This window comes from Rhinopithecus roxellana, chromosome 20 (assembly GCF_007565055.1).
Source record: "Rhinopithecus roxellana isolate Shanxi Qingling chromosome 20, ASM756505v1, whole genome shotgun sequence".
NCBI classification, from domain to species: Eukaryota; Metazoa; Chordata; class Mammalia; order Primates; family Cercopithecidae; genus Rhinopithecus; species Rhinopithecus roxellana.
This window is the reverse complement of record NC_044568.1, coordinates 24,391,178-24,412,526: the sequence shown is the minus strand read 5'-3', so window position 1 is coordinate 24,412,526 and position 21,349 is coordinate 24,391,178. Positions and strand designations below refer to the sequence as shown.

Genomic DNA, 21,349 nt, shown 5'->3' with positions numbered 1-21,349 from the left:
GGCAGGGAGTAATGACTGACAACACCTTCCTTGTGGCTTGTTTCTGAACTGGCCTACTAAGTTGAAAACAAGGGGGAGGATCCTTCCTTCACACCCAAGTACCAATCCCACAATCCTAAGGGAGCCTGACTCCAGTGGGGTGGGATGGCACTACCAGGCAGGTTTATTGCTGTGAACTGCCACTGATGACCAGAGGAATCAGATGGACTTGGCTTACCTCCAGGGTGGGTTGCGCCAAAAGACTGGTCAATCTGTTCAATGGTAGGAGCTATGGCCTGAGAATTAAAATGCACGCCACTGAAAAACAAAAATATTTTTTAATACTAGGCTTCACAAGATGGGCTCACAGATCGTGTGAGATGATAGTAGCTGCGAGAGTTATTTTTAAGATGCAGGCAGGTGAGTCTCTAATTATATCAAAATACAAAGTTTAATTAGAGAACTTTTAAATAAGAGAATGAGGTCAGGAGAAGGTCAATTCTCATGAGGCTGATATACAGAGTTGATCCTCTGGGGCTTTAAGACACCAGTGACTCTTAAGAAGAGGGTAGAGAAGAGAAGCCACCAGACCCTGAGGTATGAAGGCCCCAGTAAAACTAAAAGACAACTAGAACCTGCAGGGGCCAGTGGTACCACACATTTGCTTGTCTACTCCTCTATCAGCAAAACTGCCTGAGCCTCCCCCAGGAATCAGGTCCTCTTCACATCCTCAAAAAGGGAAAGGGAAGCCAGTTAAGGAAAGTTACTGAAAGGAGTATTCTATCGCTTGAACCCAGGAGGCAGAGGTTGCAGTGAGCCGAGATGGCGCCACTGCACTCCAGCCTGGGCGACAGAGAGAGACTCCGTTTCAAAAAAAAAAAAAAAGAAAGAAAGAAAGAAAGAAAGGAGTATTCTAGATTTTTAGATGGGGCATGCTGCCTTGCCATAATGGGGGATCAACAACTTTGGATTGTGCATGTCATTCCTGCTGTAATTCTAAAAAGTACATTAGAATTGGTCTCTTTGGCATTAGAAGTGGTCTCTTTGGCATTAGAAGTGGTCTCTTTGGCATTCTCTTCAGCATAGGATTTGGAGTCAGACCTATCTGGTTTGTACCACCTCTGTTACGCATGAAAACATGAAAAGAGGTGACAAGAGAGGCTGTCAGGGGGAGGGCAGCTATGACCCAGGAGACTGTCACATTACCTCTGAGCTGAGGTCTGGCTTTGTTGAGAGGATTAAGTTAGACGACATATACGTGAAGTGTTAAACACATCATGTATTCTTAATGAGGTTTACTTCTCTTCTCCAGGAAACTGAGCAGGCTTGAAGGTTGCCTCAGGAAATCATGGCACCAGGCTATAATTCACATCTGTGACAGATGTGAATCTTTACTAACTTAACGAAGGTAGTATATATGGACTGTCTATACCAAGTGTGACATATACCAGCAGGGGAGAAAACTTACCAATATTTTAACTTTACTTTAGTCAAATCATACACTTCGATCACCTAAAAAAAAGTTTAAGAGTTGTCAATGCTCTGAAGGTGATGACAGACTAAAAACAATTAAAAATACATTTATAGAATAAATAGTAAAAAAAAAAAATCTATTACTAATAGAAATTTTATGGAAGCACTGCATGTTGTCTTTTGTTCTCATTTAAAATTTTTTTTTTTTTTTTTTGAGACGGAGTCTTGCTCTGTCGCCCAGGCTGGAGTGCAGTGGCCGGATCTCAGCTCACGGCAAGCTCCGCCTCCCGGGTTTATGCCATTCTCCTGCCTCAGCCTCCCGAGTAGCTGGGACTACAGGCACCCGCCACCTCGCCCGGCTAGTTTTTTGTATTTTTTTAGTAGAGACAGGGTTTCACCGTGTTAGCCAGGATGGTCTTGATCCGCCCGCCTCGGCCTCCCAAAGTGCTGGGATTACAGGCTTGAGCCACCGCGCCCGGCCTCATTTAAAATTTTTTTAAGAACTTTTTGTAGAGATAGAATCCTAGCAAAACTAAAAGACTATGTTGCCCAGGCTGGTCTCAAACTCCTGGGCTCATATGATTCTCCTGTCTTAGCCTTCCAAAGTGCTGGGATTACAAGCATGAGCCACCAGGACAGTCCTTTGTTCTCATTTTGAAACTGAGGAGAAAACACACAGCATAACCTCCTCGCCCTCTCCTAGTGGACTGCTCAACAGATGTCCATGGATGCTCTGGATCAAGGCTCTTACATGCAATCCACTTCTGGGTCAGGCTGGAGCACACACCACCCTATAGGACAACGATCTCTTCCACAGACATGAAGCTTGTTAAGGCTCTGCTTTGGACACTAAGCTCCCTTCCTCCCATCTCATACTTTGCTGCATTTTAAAACCCAGGTCGGGTTGCTTTTGAAAATAGCTTATTTTAACTGGGCACGGTGGCTCACGCCTGTAATCCCAGCATTTTGGGAGGCCCAGGTGGGTGGATCACATGAGGTCAGGAGTTCCAGATCAGCCTGACTAACATGGTGAAACCCTGTCTCTACTAAAAATACAAAAATGAGCTGGGTGTGGTGGCACATGCCTGTAATCCCAGCTACTCAGGAGGCTGAGGCAGGAGAACTGCTTGAACCTGAGAGTTGGAGCTTGCAGTGAGCCAAGATCACGCCACTTGCCCTCCAGTCTGTGCGACAGAGCAAGATGGATGGATGGAAGGATGGGTGGGAGGGAGGGAGGAAGGGAGGAAGGGAGGAAGGGAGGAAGGAAGGAAGGAAGGAAGGAAGGAAGGAAGGAAGGAAGGAAGGAAGGAAGGAAGGAAGGAAGGAAGGAAGGAAGGAGGCAAGCAAGCTAGCTTATTTTGAAGTTGATTTTGTTTACAAAACAAAAAGATGGAGGGGGAGGCCTATCCCATTAGAAAGCAAGCCATAATATTTGTCACACAAGTGTGACAGTATTCAGTTATGTCCCTGATGAAGAGGATCTGGTTGAAACAAGAAAGCCTCAGGACCTTTGTGAAGCTTGCTCTTTAATGGCTTCAGCCTCAGATGAAATTCAAAGAACTCACGGCAGGGCAGAGATAAAGGAAAAGGCATCACCTAACACTCTGCCATCAGTGGTGCCAAGTAATAAGCACTATGAAGTCCTCCATGCAATGGTGTCAAGGGTTTGGCAGCCAGCAGCACAAGTAGGGGCTCAGAGCACCATCTACCATCCTCCAGCTGGGAGGTTTGGCTCTCATTGTGGAGACACAAGCAGAGCTGGCTCAATATCTGTTTGTCCTGCCAATCTGACCCTGATTGTGGAAGAGGCTGTGGGGCATTGTATGCAGGAATATCTGGCACTGCCACAGAAACTGAGACATAATAGATAGTAGGTTCACTTTTGGCCAGAGACCCTATCCCTAACTTTATTTAGAGACCACAACACTGAACCAAATTGGAAACTTCTTGACTACAATGTAGCTCTTTTGATCCTATCTGCTAGAAAGAACTGCTCCCTCTGCTAGGCCATCACAGCACTGGAATGAACCCTTTCCTCCCTACTTGTGTATTCTGTTAACTGGTCCACTAAGTTAAGCCCCTTGAGGGACTCATTAATTTGCATAGGGAAGGTGTTCAATTCATGTTAGGCAATTCTGCCTGGTGTGAAGCTTGAAAGCATGAAAAGAAGTGCCAGGAGAGGATGTGAAAGGAAGGGCAGGGGAACAGCTAAGATTCAGAAGATAGCCAGTGTCCCCTTCAGAATATCTGGGCATGGGAGTATACCATGCCAAACTGGCATGCCATTTCACTGAGGCTTGTCTAGCAGAGGGCCTCTACCTTCAGCCAGAAGCCCTCCTTCTCATAGCAGGTGCAGGCACTCACCTCCCTCACTTCTATCCCTACAGCTGGCCAATCATCCCCCAAAGCTTCCCACCACCCGCCCTGTGCAAGTGAGCCTGTGCAATGTTCCTCCTGTATCACTGGCACCCCACCTGCCAACAGCCATATGGATCCAACACATATAGGTGCTTCGACCCTGCCTGATCAACAGGAAAACAGTGGACCAGAGCTAATCACAGGGCATGAAGCAGTACTTGTGACAATGGACCCAGAATGCTGGCCATCTTGGAGTCCTTCATGTCACCAGGAGCATCAATAAGCAGATTTCATCTCTTGGAGCTTGCTGCACTACAGGGACAAGCCCCTGGGAAGGTTAAAGCCCATAATTTTCCACCTCTGGGCTACAGAAGCTCCTGATTTCCCCAGAGGGGATGAGATGTGGCAGCAGCCAAGATAAAAATGGAAAAGACAGGTGGCTGTAAAGGTTGTGACATATAAAGCCTCATTCCACAGGGCTGTCTCTCTTAGGCTTGAGGCAGGGGGTGGGGAGCAACTGTAGGAGGCAGCATCAGAAGAGGCGGATTCTGAAGGTGTTGGATGGAAGGGCAGGAAGACAGGTCAGGTCACGCTGGTGCCAACCAAAAACATCTGGATGATTACTTGCTCAGTTTCCAGAAGACTCAGGCAGGACCCCAGTCTCTCCTTCATGGGGATCCCACAGAAAGCAGAAGAGGATTGCCGGTTCGATTTTATCTCCTTTCCTATCCAAAGGTATTTCCCATTCCTCACACTTCTGTACATTTCTTCAGCTTTTCTCATTTATTTCCCAGACCCATCAACAGAGCCTAAGTGGTCAGCTACCACATATTGTCAATATCGAGTTAAAAGCCTGGCATCAGGTAGCCTACTTATCCTCTCTGTCCCTCAGTTGTCTTGCTAGTAAACAGTTCCTACTCACAGGCATGTTAGGATTAAATTAGAAAATGCGTGTGAAACACCCAGCCATGTGCCTAGTATATACTAAGCACTCACTAAACATATGACATTGTCTTCACCATGCTGTGATTCTATGGGCTGCTGGCCATCCCTTTTGTTGCCCATTTAGGTTACTTCCAGCTTCTCATTACCATGAAATGCCATTACCTTCCCCCAGTGTTTCTGGGTTACATTTTCTAAAGTGGACTTTTACCAAGTCAAAGGGAAATGACTGCTTGTAAAGGCATTTCCATGTTACTAGATTAATTTCCCCCTAATTTGTGATTATGCCATATTGATGATCATCCTCTGCCCTTTCCTAGTGTGGAACTTCTGGCCATGAAGACAGGATAGAATGAGGAATTCTAATTCCACATACTGATTTTCTTTCCACGTTCTGTTTTCTCTCCTTAGCAGTTCACTTGTGACATGGATGATGAGAACTGAGAAGTACCCAAGTCTTTTGGAAAGGCTACTCCATAACCCAAGGACAACAACTCTGGCATGCCACTGCCCAGGGCCCATTCAACCTCATGACTTTGAGGCATGACTCTGGTGTCACATGACTAACCTGTGAGGCCCAGGCATTTATAAACAGAGTATATTATAAACAGACTGGGCTGGGCACGGTGGCTCACGCCTGTAATCCCAGCACTTTGGGAGGCCATGGCGGGCAGATCATGAGGTCAAGAGATCGAGACCAGCCTGGCCAACATGGTGAAACCCTGTCTCTACGAAAAACACAAAAAATTAGCCGAGCGTGGTGGCATGCGCCTGTAGTCCCAGCTACTCAGGAGGCTGAGGCAGGAGAATTGCTTAAACCTGGGAGGCAGAGGTTGTAGTAAGCCAAGATTGCCCCACTGCATGCCAGCCTGGGCAACAGAGTGAGACTCTGTCTCAAAAAAAAAAAAAAAAAAAAAAAAAAGGACTGGGCTGGGCGCGGGGGCTCATGCCTGTAATCCCAGCACTTTGGGAGGCTGAGGCGGGCAGATCACAAGGTCAAGAGTTCGAGACCAGCCTGGTCAACATGGTGAAACTCCGTCTCTACTAAAAATACAAAAAATTAGCCGGGTGTGGTGGTGTGCACCTGTAGTCCCAGTTACTCAGGAGGCTGAGACAGAAGACTGCTTGAACCCAGGAGGTGGAGGTTGCAGTGAGCCAAGATCGAGCCACTGCACTCCAGCCTGGGCGACAGAGCTAGACCTCATCTCAAACAAAACAAAACAAAACAAAACAAAACAAAAAAATAGACTGGACTGAAACAGGTGTTAGCAAATTGCACTCAAATGCCAATTAAGATAGCCCCACATATTAGTAAGTTGTTTTTTTTTACATTTCCTCCTCAGGGTTAAAGAATCAACTCATTGCTGGTGTTGTTAACCCAAGCCCCAGCATTCTAGGAAGAACAGTTTCCATTTTCTAACCAAGTTACAGTGTTTGACAAAAGAATAAAGTAAAACAATCTTGTTTTCCTGGACATGAAAGCCCCTTCCCCACAGCATGTTTCCCAAATCTTCAACACTCTTTCACCTTCCCCTCTGGAGCCTGGGAAAGCAGCTCTTCCCAGCCTCTTTCTGACCATCCCAACCACTTCCATCTTCCCTCTTTTTAGGGGAATGGGCACAGCTTCAGTTCCCTACATTGTAGTGATCTCTGAACTAAAGAAGTCCACACTTACTTATAAGTTTTTGAAACATCTCACAATAGCACATACTAATTAGCTCCAGAAAGACTGGCCCAGCTGGACATGAAACATTAGTTGTCATTTATAGTTACCTTAAGTCTCTGATTGAAAGCATCAAACAGTAGTTTGATCCCGTCCTGAGTCAGGTTAAGAATGAGGTCATGGCTTAGAGGAGACTACAAAACAAAAATAAAACACATTCTGAGTAACTGATTTATTCACTGAACACCTACTGAAAGCCTTACAATATAAATGCAACACACAGGGAATATCTAAGTGCAGGCAGTCCCTCTCTCCTCCAGCTAATGATGCTTGGAAACCAGAAAAAAACTGCTGCATGAATACATGGTGTTTTTTACTTCTAGCCTGCAGCTGCTGTTTCTTAATATCGGATGAAAAGAGCCTCTCCCTTCTGGGCTTGAGTAAAAATACCTGGGAAAAGGGACAAAGTTATATGAGCATACAGGTCATTTTCCTTTCAGGATCCAGGGTCCACATATGCAGTATGAAGTTCATTGCCATTGAACCTACAGAGCAGTTGGTGAGGAATACAGGTCATGTGAAAAGGCCTAGTTCAGGATCTAAACTCAGTAGATACTGCTTATGCCTATCAGCTGAACCTACATCCATTCACACTCGGGCTGTTCGTACCATCCACAGGCAACACATTTTTATTCTTTGATGGTTTAGATCAAATTCTAGGACAAAGAAATATACTGTGATCTGATTATGAATGACCCTCTTATCCCTCTTCTCTCTCCCACCAACCTCCCATCCCATTTCATATGTGCTTCTTCCTGAAAAGCCTAAATCTAAGATCTAAAGAGTCACATTTCTGCATTTGCCCCCTCTGAATCCTGGGGGAGGGGAGTAGCAGAACAAAGCAGTGAACAGAACCCTGGTGACCTTAGGTAACTCTCAAAACTTCTCTAAGCTCTGGTTTCTTCATAGGAATACCTTCATCCCTTCCCTCCAGGGTTGCTAGGAGGACAGAGACAGTAGGTCAGAAAGCACCTAGCCCAATACCCAGCACACAGCACTCTCCTCTTGTGTCTGCCCCATCTGCGTGCTTCTGGTCCAATTCAATTAATTCAAGGATTCAATGTCTGAAGATTCCCCACAGCCCTGATCGAGGCTGCCCAATAGTAGAAAGAAAAACACCATCTAAAACCCCACCCTTCTTTAACACATAGCTGCTCAAAATGTTTAGTTTCTTTCTTTTTTTTTTTTTTAGATGGAGTATTGCTCTGTTGCCCAGGCTGGAGTGCAGTGGAGCAATCTCACTCACTGCAAGTTCCGCCTCCTGGGTTCACGCCATTCTCTTGCCTCAGCCGCCTGAGTAGCTGAGACTACAGGCGCCCGCCACCACGCCCGGCTAATATTTTGTACTTTTAGTAGAGGCAGGGTTTCACTGTGTTAGCCAGGATGGTCTCGATCTCATGACCTCGTGATCCACCCGCCTTGGCCTCCCAAAGTGCTGGGATTACAGGCGTGAGTCACTGCGCCCGGCCAAAAGTTTAGTTTCTTTATAGAGCTTCTCAAGTTAGACAAAGTGAATGATGGAGATATGGCTATCAGAGACAAAGACACAGGCTGGAAGGCCACAAGTCACTGCTAGTGTTGGCCTTACTGGAGAAATTCTCTCCTAAGAGTCTTTTGGGATTAGTGCAGGTTGCTTCCTTCCATCCCAATGATCCCCACAAGGCAGCAGGCCCAGGTAGTACCATCATGCTTGACAAAAACTAAAGGAAGAATGTTATAATTTTCTAGTAGGTCTATATGAATGTCTAAACCATTAGGTCTCAAGCAAGATAATGGAACAATGAACTCTGACCTTGGATTACCAGTATCAACCCAGAACACAAAGTTCCATTTTGGAGAGAGCCATTCCATGGAAGTAAGCAGAGTGAAGCAACATTTTAGTCTCTCAGGAATCTTGCTTGGAGGAGGAATGTGCCAGGATCTGGATTTTCCTATACTTTCCCAAGATCTGATTTTTTTTTCCCCTGGCATTGTTATAATTCAGGATATAACTTAACAATTTTCAAAAGCAATCAAATTACTCTCAATGTTTTATTAAACTTTATATCTCTAAAACCAAAATACACATGTACTATGTGGTATTTAAGCAGGTTCTTCCAGTAACCTAGCTGTCCTCCATATGAAGCAGTTTAAAAAATCATCTGCTACCAGTTAATACCTTATCCTTCTAAGAAAGATGGGATGTACTTGACATTTCATTTCCAAGGTGTGATTTGCATAGAGCCAAGAAGATATTTCTGAAACGTTTAATGCAGACAAAATGTTTTCTGCATTTGGGAAACAAAGAGACAAATGGGTAACGAAGGGAAGAAAGTAGGCAGAAGAAGAGAACAGGACCCAAATTTAAGAAGCATCACATTGGTTGGGTGCGGTGGCTCATGCCAGCACTTTGGGAGGCCGCGGCAGGTAGAATGCTTAAGGCCAGGAGTTTGAGACCAGCCTGGCCAACATGGTGAAACCGCATCTCTGCTAAAAATACAAAAATTAGCTAGGCGTGGTGGCATGTGCCTATAATCGCAGGTACTCAGGAGGCTGAGGCAGGAGAATTGCTTGAGCCTGGGAGGTGGAAGTTGCAGTGAGCTGAGATCGTGACACTGCATTCCAGCCTGGGTGACAGAGCGAGACTGTCTCAAAAACAAACAAACCCAAAGATTATTCTATTATCAAGAAACTATACTGTTTTACAGAAAGATAACTAGATTACTTATTAATATGCCACAACTCTCATGAGTTACAAATGAGAAAAGCAGAGATCTAAATCAGGATTCAGACTCAAAACCCCCCCCTTTTTTTTTGGAGACAAGGTCTTGCTGTGTCACCTAGGCTGAAGTGCAGTGACACAATCATACCTCACTGCTCATAATCCTCCCACCTCAGCCTCCCGAATAGCCAGGATTATAGGCATGTGCCATCACTCCAGGTTAATTTTTAATTTTTTTTTTTTTTTTTTTTTTTTGAGACAGAGTCTCGCTGTGCCACCCAGGCTGGAGTGCAGTGGCCGGATCTCAGCTCACTGCAAGCTCCGCCTCCCGGGTTTACACCATTCTCCTGCCTCAGCCTCCCGAGTAGCTGGGATTACAGGCACCCACCACCTTGCCCGGCTAGTTTTTTTTGTATTTTTTTTAGTAGAGACGGGGTTTCACTGTGTTAGCCAGGATGGTCTCGATCTCCTGACTTCGTGATCCGCCCGCCTCGGCCTCCCAAAGTGCTGGGATTACAGGCTTGAGCCACCGCGCCCGGCCTAATGTTTAATTTTTAATTTTTTGTAGAGATGGGGAATTACTATGTTGCCCTGGCTGGTCTCGAACTCTTGGACTCAAGCAATCTTCCTGCCTCAGCCCTCCCAAAGTGTTGGGGTTAGTGGTGTGAGCCACAGTGCCTGGTCAAACCCATATTTGCTAACGTGTTAAAGTTGTTTAGAAGATATTGGGGAAAATCAGCTTAATGCTAGCACTGTTTATACCCAAATATTGGAATAACAAACAATGATGGTGGTGATATAAGAAATGATGGTGGCTCACGCCTGTAATCCCAGCACTTTGGGAGGCCGAGGTGGGAGGATCACTTGAGTTCAGGAGTTTGAGACCAGCCTGGAAAACATAGTGAGACCCCATCTCTACAAAACATAAAAACAAATTAGCCAGATATGGTGGCATGAACCTGTGGTCCCAGCTACTCAGGAGGCTGAGGTGGGAGGATCACTTGAGCCTAGGGGATTGAGGGTGCAGTGAGTTGTGATCGTGTCACTATACTCTAGTCTGGGTGACAAAGCAAGATACTATCTCAAAAAAAGTAAAATACATTTTCTTAAAAGTTAAATAGGCCAGGCGTGGTGGCTCATGCCTGTAATCCCAGTACTTTGGGAGGCCAAGGTGGGCAGATCAACTGAGGTTGGGAGTTCAAGACCAGCCTGACCAACACGGAGAAACCCTGTCTCTACTAAAAATACAAAATTAGCGGGGGCATGGTGGCACATGCCTGTAATCCCAGCTACTCGGGAGGCTGAGGCAGGAGAATCGCTTGAACTCAGGAGGTGAAGGTTGAGGTGAACTGAGATCGCGCCATTGCATTCCAGCCTGGGCAACAAGAGCAAAACTCTGTCTCAAAAAAAAAAAAAGGTAAATAAATAAAATTAAAGAGAATCCACTTTGGCACTGAGAATTCACAGTGGTTCAAGAAACCTTGCACACTCCTACAAGTCCCCTGTTCTGTCACAGGCACCACATGAATACTCAAGCACTTGCTTGGAGACTAAGCATGTCTTCTCTCAGATCCCTCACATGAGGGTCTCACTAGGCTGGTAGAGGGGTACAACATGGCAGAATGTAATCTCTGGGTATAGGTAACAGGCCCAATTCTGAATCTGCTCCAAGCCAAACTGAGAAGCCTCTCAGAAATTTTGCCCACCTATAATTTACAACATTCTTCATGTCAGAAATAAGCTGTCATTTGCTTTAGGATCTGAAACTAATTGGAACAAATAGAACTGAAATAATCAAACTAGTACTCAAAGGGTCTCAGAAAAGTCATTGAGGACATCCTTTAGCCTCTGTAGGCTCAAAACTATTCCCTGAGGCTTGTGACACATAGGACACCACAAAGGCTGTTCAACATGGCGGCACATGGTCTGTGTCACAGAACTGCAGATTTCGGAGAGTCCAGTGGTGGGAAGACTACACTTTGAGAGAGATAAAGGGGTGAATTATATCTGTTTCCTTTCAAATCTGGTATGCTGTGCTCGCTAGAGATCCGTACTACAACCATCCTGAACACAAACTAACCAACAAAGCAGAAAAGACAATTTTAAACACGGAAGTGGACGGTAAGCACCCTAAAAGACCAGCGACACCCTCTGAAGCGACCTACCACTGAAAAGTCCCTGTTTAAGGGCCTGTAGGCAAGTTGAGCACAGGCAAAACACAGGTTCAATTATTACTGCTCTTCCAAACCTAGCTGCACTAGATGATCAAGAGCAAAAGTTTCAGAATCAAAGAAAAGGTACTTGATAACTGGCTGGTGCTAGAGATTCTCCCATTCAAACACAGCTATCCTTGCCAGTTAGCCTTTCCCAAAGCATCAGCTCTGGAAGTGACTCACTGCTGAGGGATGCTGTTTCAATAAACAAATCAGCCACCACTCACCTGTTCACTGTAGAGAACCTGGACGTTTTTGATGATGCGACAGTGCTTCTGAAGAATGGCTACTGCCTGAGCCAGAGGCATTCCTGAAATAAAGCAAGAAACCTGTGTGGTTATTTTGGCTATACATTTATTGACATCTACCACTTCGCTGGGCACTGGTCCCTGTAGTAAAGCCTGGGGATGTTTGGGGGCTACTAAGGTCTACAGATACATGAGTAAATAAGAGTTCAATAAGCAGTAAGAGCTATAATAAAGTTAAGCAGCAAGCACTAAGAGAATACTTGGACTGTGCACAGGTGTCAAACTCTTTGAATGCAAGGACTCTTTTGCTTATCTGTGGTGGTGGATATCACAAAAATCATGCATGGGCCAGGCGTGGTGGCTCATGCCTGCAATCCCAGCACTTTGGGAGGCCAAGGCGGGAGGATCACTTGAGGTCAGGCGTTCAAGACCAGCCTAGCCAACATGGTGAAACCCCGACCTTTTGGCTTCCCTGGGCCACAGTGGAAGAAGAATTGTCTTGAGTCACACATAAAATAGACTAACACTAATGATAGTTAATAAGCTTTAACAAAATAAAAATGTAAAATGTAAAAAAGGTCCATGCATCTTTTTTTTTTTTTTTTTTTTTTTAAGATGGAGTTTTCCCCTGTTGCCCAGGTTGAGTGCAGTGGCATCATCTTGGCTCACTGCAACCTCCGCCTCCCAGTTTCAAGCATTTCTCCTGCCTCAGCCTCCCGGGTAGCTGGGGCTGGGACTACAAGTGCAGCCACCTCACCCAGCTAACCTTTTTTTTTTTTTTTTTTTACTTGGGGTCAGGAGTTCAAAACCAGCCTGACCAACATGGTGAAACGCTGTCTCTACTAAAAATACAAAAATTAGCTGAGCGTGGTGGTACACGCCTATAGGACCAGCTACTCAGAAGGCTGAGGCAGGAGAATCATTTGAACCTGGAAGGCAGAGGTGGCAGCGAACCAAGATCATGCCATTGCACCCCTAGCCTGGGTGACAGATCGAGACTCTGTCTCAAAAAAAAAAAAAAAAAAAAGTTGTGACAGGAGCTGGGTGCAGTGGCTCACGCGAACCTGTAATCCCAACACTTTGGGAGGCCAAGGTGGGTGGATTGCTTAAGCTCAGTAGTTCAAGAACAGCCTGGGCAACAGGATGAAACGCTGTCTCTACAAAAAATCAAAAAAATCAAAAAAATCAGTCAGGCAGCCGGGCACAGTGGCTCACGCCTGTAATCCCAGCACTTTGGGGGGCCGAGGTGGGCAGATCACGAGGTCACTCCTGGAGATCCAGACCATCCTGGCTAACATGGTGAAACCCTGTCTCTACTGAAAAAAACAAACAAACAAAAAACAAAACAAAAACAAAAAATTAGCCAGGTGTGGTGGTGGGCGCCTGTAGTCCTGTAGCTGTTTGGGAGGCTGAGACAGCAGAATGGCATGAACCTGGGAGGCGGAGCTTGCAGTGAGCCAAGATTGCGCCACTGCACTCCAGCCTGGGTTACAGAGTGAGACTCTACCTCAAAAAAAAAAAAAAAAAAAAAAATTAGCCAGGCATGATGGTGTGCCCCTGTAGTCCCAGCTACTCAAGAGGCTGAGGTGAAAGGATGTCTTAAGCTTGGGAGATGGAGGCTGTACTCTGGCCTGGGTGACAGAGCCAGGTGCTGCCTCAGGAGAAAAAAAAAAAAAAAAAAAAGCGACAGGGTGAGGCATTCCTGAATATCTAACTCTTAACACTTGGTTCTTTAACTCATGGCCCATTATAAGCAGATTTACATATGCCTCCAGTTTAAGTAATCCAAATTCCAATTACATCTCCAACATTCTAAGGACTCACGGAGACCATCAAAAAGTTTGTTTCCAGGCTGGGTGCGGTGGCTCACGCCTGTAATCCCAGCACTTTGGGAGGCTGAGGTGGGCGGATCACGAGGTCAGGAGTTTGAGACCAGCCTGGCCAGCTTGGTGAAACCCCGTTTCTACTAAAAATACAAAAAAAAAAAAAAAAAAATTCAGCTGGGCATGGTGGTGCGTGCCTGTAGTCCCAGCTACTCGGGAAGCTGAGTCAGGAGAATTGCTTAAATCTGGCAGGCAGAGGTTGCAGTGACCTGAGATCCTGCCACTGCACTCCAACCTTGGTGACAGAGTGAGACTCCATCTCAAAAAAAAAAAAAAAAAAAAAAATTGTTTCCAGAGTCCATTATAATTTAAACAAGTAGAAACACACATAGAGACAGGTCCTGGACAATCAAAAAACAAAGACTAATAGTTAAATGAATACGAAAACAGTGTGTCTGCTGTTCACCACTCTCTGGATCCCTTGTACCTTGCTCAGAGCTAACCACCCAGTGACTGGTTTTGTTTTGTTTTGTTTTGAGACAGAATCTCACTCTGTCACCCAGGCTGGAGTGCAGTAGTGCAATCTTGGCTCACTGAAACCTCTGTCTCCCAGGCTCAAGAGATCCTCCTACCTCAGTCTCCCAAGTAGCTGGGACTACAGGCATGTGCGACCACAACTGGCTAATTTTCAAATTTTTGGTAGGGAAGAGGTCTCACTGTGTTGTCCAGACTGGTCTTGAACTCCTGGGCTCATGTAATCCTCCCACCTCCGCTTTCTAAAGTGCTAGAATTACAGATGTGAGCCACCACACCTGGCCAATCCAGTGACTGTTGAATAAATATTTACTGAGTGGGACTGATGGATTGCAGGGTGGGTGACAAGAGAAAGGAAGGAAAAGGGACCATGGCTTCATCCGATGGCAGCCAGTTCACATTTAAATCAGTTGGCCTCCAGGTCAAAGAGATGAGATGTGCAAAAAAGAGCTTACAAATGAAAAATTAATTAGAAGGTAAAAAGCTCATGGCTCATCTACATTTAAACAAACAATCTGATTCTGCCCTCATCTGAGAGGCCATTCTTCATTTGAAGAAAGTTGAAGGCAATCATCGCAAGGCTGACTTACAATCTTTAAAAAAGTACTTTTCAGCCTTTCATAGCATAAAACCTGGCACATAGTAGGGACTCAATAAATGTTTGAGAATATGAACAAGCTGGATGCATCCCTCACCTTTGCCATTCCTAAATGGAGGAACATCTATGCTGTCGATCCCAGGAGGAATGGACAAACATCCATGTGCAGAAGACAGACAAGTTCAGTTAGTTAGATGTCAAGAAAGAGGAAGGCTGCATGGCTTCTCTGATCCACATGGCACATGCCAGTCTCTCTCTTTTTCTTTTTTTCAAAGAGACGGGGTCTTGCTATGCCACTAACGCTGGTCTCAAACTCCTGAGCTCAAGCTATCCTCCCGTCTCGGCTCTCAAAATGCTGGGATTATAGACCTGAGCCACCGCTCCCAGCCCATGCGTTTCTTGAGGGAGGATTCCACTTACCACATCAAAGGATGTCTCAGCATCTTAGGATCTTAGGATCCTGAGTCACCCAAGAAGAAACTCACCCAGAGGAGATGAAGCAGCTGGTCATCACACAGCTACTGGTAAAGGAGGGCTACGAAAGATCTCTAAAGGGAACTAACTGTATGAATGGCAAAGAAACAGGAGCACTATCCCAGCTCTAACAGAATGGTCAGCCTTCTAAACCGCACAAATCTTTGTCTCACAGATCTCATCACTTGCCTGCTTATAACCTCTCAATGGAAGGGCTTCTCATTGCAGGCAGATAAAACCCAAACAACATGTCATCACCAAAGGCCCTGAATATTCTGGATCTTAACCATCTATATCTTCTTTCCACCGTTCACCCTTTGTCACTTGCATACATCAAGCTCTTTCTCACCTCAGGCCTTTGAATTAGCTCTTGTTGCTGCTGGAATCTGGAATGTTCTACCCAAAGCTGGCTCTTGTTCACACTTTAGGTCTTGGTCACACTTCACTTCCCTAACCGCCTTATTCAATGAAGTCTCTCATACCATTTATTTGTTAGTCTCCCTTATATCCTCACAGAGGTAGGACCTTGTCTGTCTTATTCACCTCAATATCTCCCAGCACCCAATCACTGTACCAGGCACAACTGTAGGTGGTCATGCACATCTGTGAAACAAAGCAATTAGGTGAACACTTAGGTTCTATACCATGAATCCTGTTGACCACCCTCCTTCTCTGGAACTCCTATTGTCTCTCCACCAATGCTACTCTCCTCTAACTTTTCCAAGTGTCTCCAATGGGCTATGTTTCTTCTGCTCATCCCTGGTTCAACTAACCACCCAGTTTCTGACTTATATCTCCATCTGTCTCCTGTATACATCTAAAGGCAAATAAAAGTCAACAGATTAAAAGTGATCTTTTCATCTTCTCTGTATTCTAAGTCTCAATATGTATGTCCAACATCTAACAGAGTTTCTCAAGTCAAAAACCTTTAGATTCCTCCTCCTTCCCCACCTTTCCAAATCCAGTTCTTCCTAAACCAATGCCCACAATACACTTCACTAATACATATCCTCTTTTCCACAGATTTGCACAGATTCCAACACAAAGTATCCTTGATAGTATCCCAGGCAACTAAAACCAAACAGAATTGGGACTGTGGGAAATCCATTTTCTTCTTCTACCAGTACATCATGCTCTAATTATAATATCAAATTGCTTATAGTTCCCTGCACACATCATTTATCTTTTCTCCTGTGTTTTTCTTTTCCTCTTTCACTTGACTAGAAGATTTCCAGCTCCTGTTGGTTGGCAGGAAGCCTTCTCTGAACTCCTCCGTCAGGTTAAGTCCCTTCTTCCCCTCCACAGTACCCTATACATCTTCTACTTGATTATAATAAAATGAACTATTTCTATAATCCTTCTCTATCACTAGACTAAGTTCTTCAGGGAATAAGATCATTTTTTAAAAAATTTTATTTATTTTTTATTTAAATAGAGACAGGGTCTCACTATGTTACCCAGGCTGGTCTCAAACTCTTGGCTCAAGTGATTCCCCCACCTCAGCCTCCTAAAGTGCTGGGATTACAAGCATGAGTCACTGTGCACTGTTTATTACTTAATTTTCAATGTTTGTAAGCAATTCACAGAGGTAGATGATGCCTTTAACACACTGAGCCTTCAGTCGCTGTGGAACAAGGTAATCTCGGAGAAGGTATTTTCTCCAATGACCCTTTAAATCTACTTTTTTAGTCCCTTTCAAGACCAATTTCAAAAACAAATTCAGAGGCCGGGCGCAGTGGCTCAAGCCTGTAATCCCAGCACTTTGGGAGGCCGAGACGGGCGGATCATGAGGTCAGGAGATCAAGACCATCCTGGCTAACACGGTGAAACCCCGTCTCTACTAAAAAATACAAAAAAAAAAAAACAAAAACAAAAACAAAAACAAAAACTAGCCGGGCGAGGTGGCCAGCGCCTGTAGTCCCAGCTACTTGGGAGGCTGAGGCAGGAGAATGGCGTAAACCCGAGAGGCAGAGCTTGCAGTGAGCTGAGATCGGGCCACTGCACTCCAGCCTGGGCCACAGAGCGAGGCTCCTTCTCAAAAAAAAAAAAAAAAAAAAACAAATTCAGAGACTTGCCTCTGCATCAATACATTCTGCAACTCTCATCGAAAACATTTCAGGGCCCAGCACAAATGCTCACGCCTATAATCCCAGCACTTTGGGAGGCAGAGGCGGGAGGATCACTTGAGGTCAGGAGTTCGAGACCAGGCTGGTAAACACTGTGAAACTCCATCTCTACTAAAAGTAAACAATTAGCTAATGGCGCACATCTATAATTGCAAGAGGCAGAGGCTGCAGTGAGCCGAGATTGCGCCACTGCACTCCAGCCTGGGCAACAGAGTAAGACTTTGTCTCAAAAAAAAAGAAAAAAAAGAAAACAAAACATTTCAAATCTGCACTGCCTTTACTCCACTGCTGGTCAAACCATCAGTGACATTCACATTGACAGAGATTCTGCTTGGCTTAGGTTTTCCTGTCCCTGTGCTGCTGGCATTTCCCTAATCATCCAACATTATACCACCAGGAAGGCAGCCAAGGAGCTGCCAGGATGCAGCTTCTCATTGTGATGCCAGGCAGATAACTGCATCTGCAGTTGCACAAATTCCAATAAGAAACCTGGTGACAAAGTTGAGTCCACTCTCAGAAGAACAGAGCCGTGGGAAGCAGGAAATGCCTGTTTGGCAACTTTTATTTATCATCTCTCTCTGTGAGCCTGTCCCTCACCTGGCAAAAAGAGATAACAACACCTATCTTACAAGCTTGTGGTGGCAAGAGGTAAGTTCTTCCTGGTTCACTAGCCTAGGCATGTAATTCTAAAACAGATTCCCTTCCGAGACCAATCCCTACCTAACAGCCCCAAATGTAGTCTGGATGTGTCCCGGGGTGGGGAGGAGACTGAAAGGGGTGGAAAATGACTTTCCAGTTTTAAAGTCTGATAAAGTTAAATGACCACCATCTCTCAGGTACACACCATGTAAAAATGAATTTTAAGACCCACGGGAATCATCAAGGCTCTGGGTCAGTCTATGAGCTTTCCCTTAAAATTCAATTCTGGACCTAATATACAGAAATGCCCTTCTCCCTGTTTTTGGTTGCTATTTAGACAGTTTGAAAGAACTATGTAAATCCTTGATTCCTGGGAAACTACCAGAGCTAGGAGTCAGGGTTAAGGTGTCAAAACAACAGCTGAGAGAAGTCTTGCTCTCTCACTCAGTTTTCTGGAAATCCTGATCTCAATTAATATCCTAGTAACTATTTTTTTTTTTTTTTTTTTTTTTTGTCTCTTTGAGACAGGGTCTCCCTCTGTCACCCAGGATCATGCCCAGTGGTTTGATCATGACCCATGGCAGCCTTGACCTCCCAGCCTCAAGTGATCCTTCCATCTCAGCCTCCCGAGTAGTTGAGACTACAGGCCTGACTAACCTAAAAATTTTTTTTTTTTTTTGTAGAAACGAGGTCTCACTATGTTGCCTAGGCTGGTCTTGAACTCCTGGCTTCAAGCTATCCTCCTGTCTCAGCCTCCCAAAGTGTTGGGATTACAGCCATGAGTTACTGCACCCAGTCCCTAGCCACTACTTTTGACCAAGGGACTCTGAATGCTTGTACCACCAAGAGATCCACAACCTAGTCACACTATCAAGCACAGTTTGAAGCTATGGCTGTGGTTTTTACCCAACCCTGGGAGGATCTTGCTTGGGTAGAAGCTGTCAAGGAGAGGGGAGGAAAGGAGTTAACTAGAAGCCAAACAGCATTAGCATGGTATCACTAGCCTCCCAACTAAGCTCTTAGTGCTTCACAAAAGAATGGAGCATTTTGTACCAGCTAATATTCTGGAAAGAACTCTGCAGGAGTGGTGTTAAGTTATGAAAGAATTTGACCAAGACCCCTAAATTAAACCGGCTTTTATGGTTGGGCACGGTGGCTGACACCTGTAATCCCAGCACTTTGGGAGGCCAAAGCGGATCACTTGAGGTCAGGAGTTCGAGACCAGCCTAACCAACATGGCGAAACCTGGTCTCCACTAAAAATACAAAAATTAGCCAGGCGTGGTGGCAGACACCTGTAATCCCAGCTACTAGTCAGGAGGCTGAGGCAGGAGAATTGCTTGAACCTGGGAGGCAGAGGTTGCAGTGAGCTGATATTGTGCCACTGCACTCCAACCTGGGCAACAGTGAGACTGTCTTAAAACAGAACACCAACAAAAACTGGCTCTTACAACACACAGGATGTATGTAGCCACTAAGTATCAGCAGGGCCCTACCAGCAATCTGTACCACCTGGTTTCTCCAATACACTGTCTCCACAGACATGAGTCTTCCAGAGTCAAGGATAATTTATAATCCAATGAAGCAGCTGATTTAGTCCAGTAGCTCACACTAGAGTGATTAAAGTTCAGGCCTGCATAAACAAACAGCACCAACACCTACCCCCACCCCCTTTTCTTAGTGCTGGAACATCAAAGTAAACACACAGGGGTTACTGAATGCAAACATCCTTGTACACATAAAAGTAGTGATGTTGGGAATGGAGAGGGTGAAAGGAGAAAGCTGGGCCAGCAAACCCCAAACGACCAAACTGTATCTTTTAGAAACTAAATGTTACGTCCCCCTAACTCCTATTTCATCCAGCCTTCACCTGTCACAACTGAGGTCTGGGTTTAGGATTACAGCATCCGATACAGACCACATTTCAAAAGAGAGGGAAGCAGGGCCGGGTGCAGTGGTATACGCCTGTAATCCCAGCATTTTGGGAGGCCGAGGTGGCCGGATCACGAGGTCAGGAATTAGAAACCAGCCAGCCTGGTCAATATGGTGAAACCTCGTCTCTACTAAAAATACAAAAATTAGCCGGGTGTGGTGGCGCGTGCCTGTAATCCTAGCTACTGGGGAGGCTGAGGCAGGAGAATCGCTTGAACCCACGAGGCGTTAAGTTGCAGTGAGGCAAGATCGCGCCACTGCACTCCTGGGCGACAGAGCCAGATTTCGTCTCAAAAAAAAAAAAAAAAAGAGAGGGAAGCAAGTCAGCTGTTCCTTTAACACACACAAACTCAACTCCCTTGACCAGAGCCCCAACATCTGATCATGGGTTCCAAACCTAGGTTTCCCCTCCAAAAAAAGGGAAGGAAGCCACAGCCCAGAAAAGCAGTGGGAGACAGACCACAGGCCACAGTCGTGATCAGAGGGATCAGCCACTTCTCAGCCATTATTTAGTCTGTAAAATGGAAATGGGAATAACAATAGTACCTATCCTCAGGCGCCGGCGAAGGGTACTAGAGAAAATTACGTTCAAAAAGAGCAGGGCCGGGCATTAGGCATTTGGGGAGAGCCAGCTATTATTGTCTTTACTACTACTGTCCCACCGTCCCAGAAGAGACCCTGCTGAGACCCGAGATGAGCAACTGACAGGCAAATCGGGCCACTTGGAGCGGGTGTCTAGTGCCTGGAGCTCGGACAGCCGAGAGGACGAAAGAGGTGAGGAGCTGCAGGCGCAGGGGCGTGAGAGACTGAGAACAGAGGTGGGAAGAGCCCAGAAGAAAACAAGGATCAGCGAATGGGGTCCTGACAGAGGACCCCAAACTCACCCAGCGTGAATTCCCATTGCTCGTTCCCCAGAGAGCGTTCGGGCACCACCTCCAAGTCCAGCATTGGTTCGGCTCGCCTGGCCCGGGCGGCCTCCCTGCAGCAGCGCAGACTGGACCCGAGCTGATGAGACAAAGCAGCGGCTGACAGGCCGCCCCCGCCGGCCCGCCGCAGCCCCACTTTCCACCTCCTCCCCGGCGGCAGGGGGGGCGGCACTGGCCCAACACCACACCTCACCTCACTTCACTTCACCTGCAGCAAAAGCGGTGGTGGGGGCTACGGCGGCGGCGGGAGCGACTGCAGTAAAAGTGCCGTGCCGGGCCGTAAAGTGCGGGGAGGGCCGGCGAAGGCGGGAGTGCCGGCGCGGGGGAGGAGCCTGAGGCGGAGCCGCGCACGCGCAAACTCCGGGTTCCACCGCCGTTGCTGCGGAGGCCGAGCCGGGCAGCTGCTGTAACGTCGGCAACCGTCGGGGCTCTAGGAGCAAGGAGCCCGGTACTTCGTGAGCCCCTATATCCGTGCACCACAGCACACACACGTCACATATCTACACAAAGAAGGGTTCACCACACAACACACACGTCACACAGCTGCACAACACCCGTCTGCAGTCTACACACACATCCGACTAACATTGACTGGTCGCAGAAGGCAAGTACCGAGGGCACGCTGAGGCCCAGCTGGAGGGAGGACGCAGAGTCCCTAAGC

General features: G+C 46.2%; 1 protein-coding gene across 2 annotated transcripts in view; it reads right to left on the bottom strand.

Annotated features, from left to right (window-relative positions):
- Positions 1-20,992, bottom strand: part of C20H16orf70 (chromosome 20 C16orf70 homolog) — a 36,993-nt gene extending 16,001 nt beyond the window's left edge. The window contains exons 1-6 of one of the 2 annotated variants that reach the window (XM_030924681.1): positions 20,897-20,992; positions 20,647-20,767; positions 11,617-11,699; positions 6,526-6,609; positions 1,448-1,491; positions 218-297 (exon numbers count right to left, since the gene is read on the bottom strand). In XM_030924681.1, coding sequence (XP_030780541.1) covers positions 218-297; positions 1,448-1,491; positions 6,526-6,609; positions 11,617-11,699; positions 20,647-20,710 — 355 coding nt within the window. In that variant the 5' untranslated portion in view covers positions 20,711-20,767; positions 20,897-20,992. Of the gene's footprint in view, positions 1-217; positions 298-1,447; positions 1,492-6,525; positions 6,610-11,616; positions 11,700-20,646; positions 20,768-20,881 lie in introns of both variants that reach the window. The other variant, XM_030924680.1, reaches the window with a different exon arrangement.
- Positions 20,993-21,349: the final 357 nt, after the last annotated feature.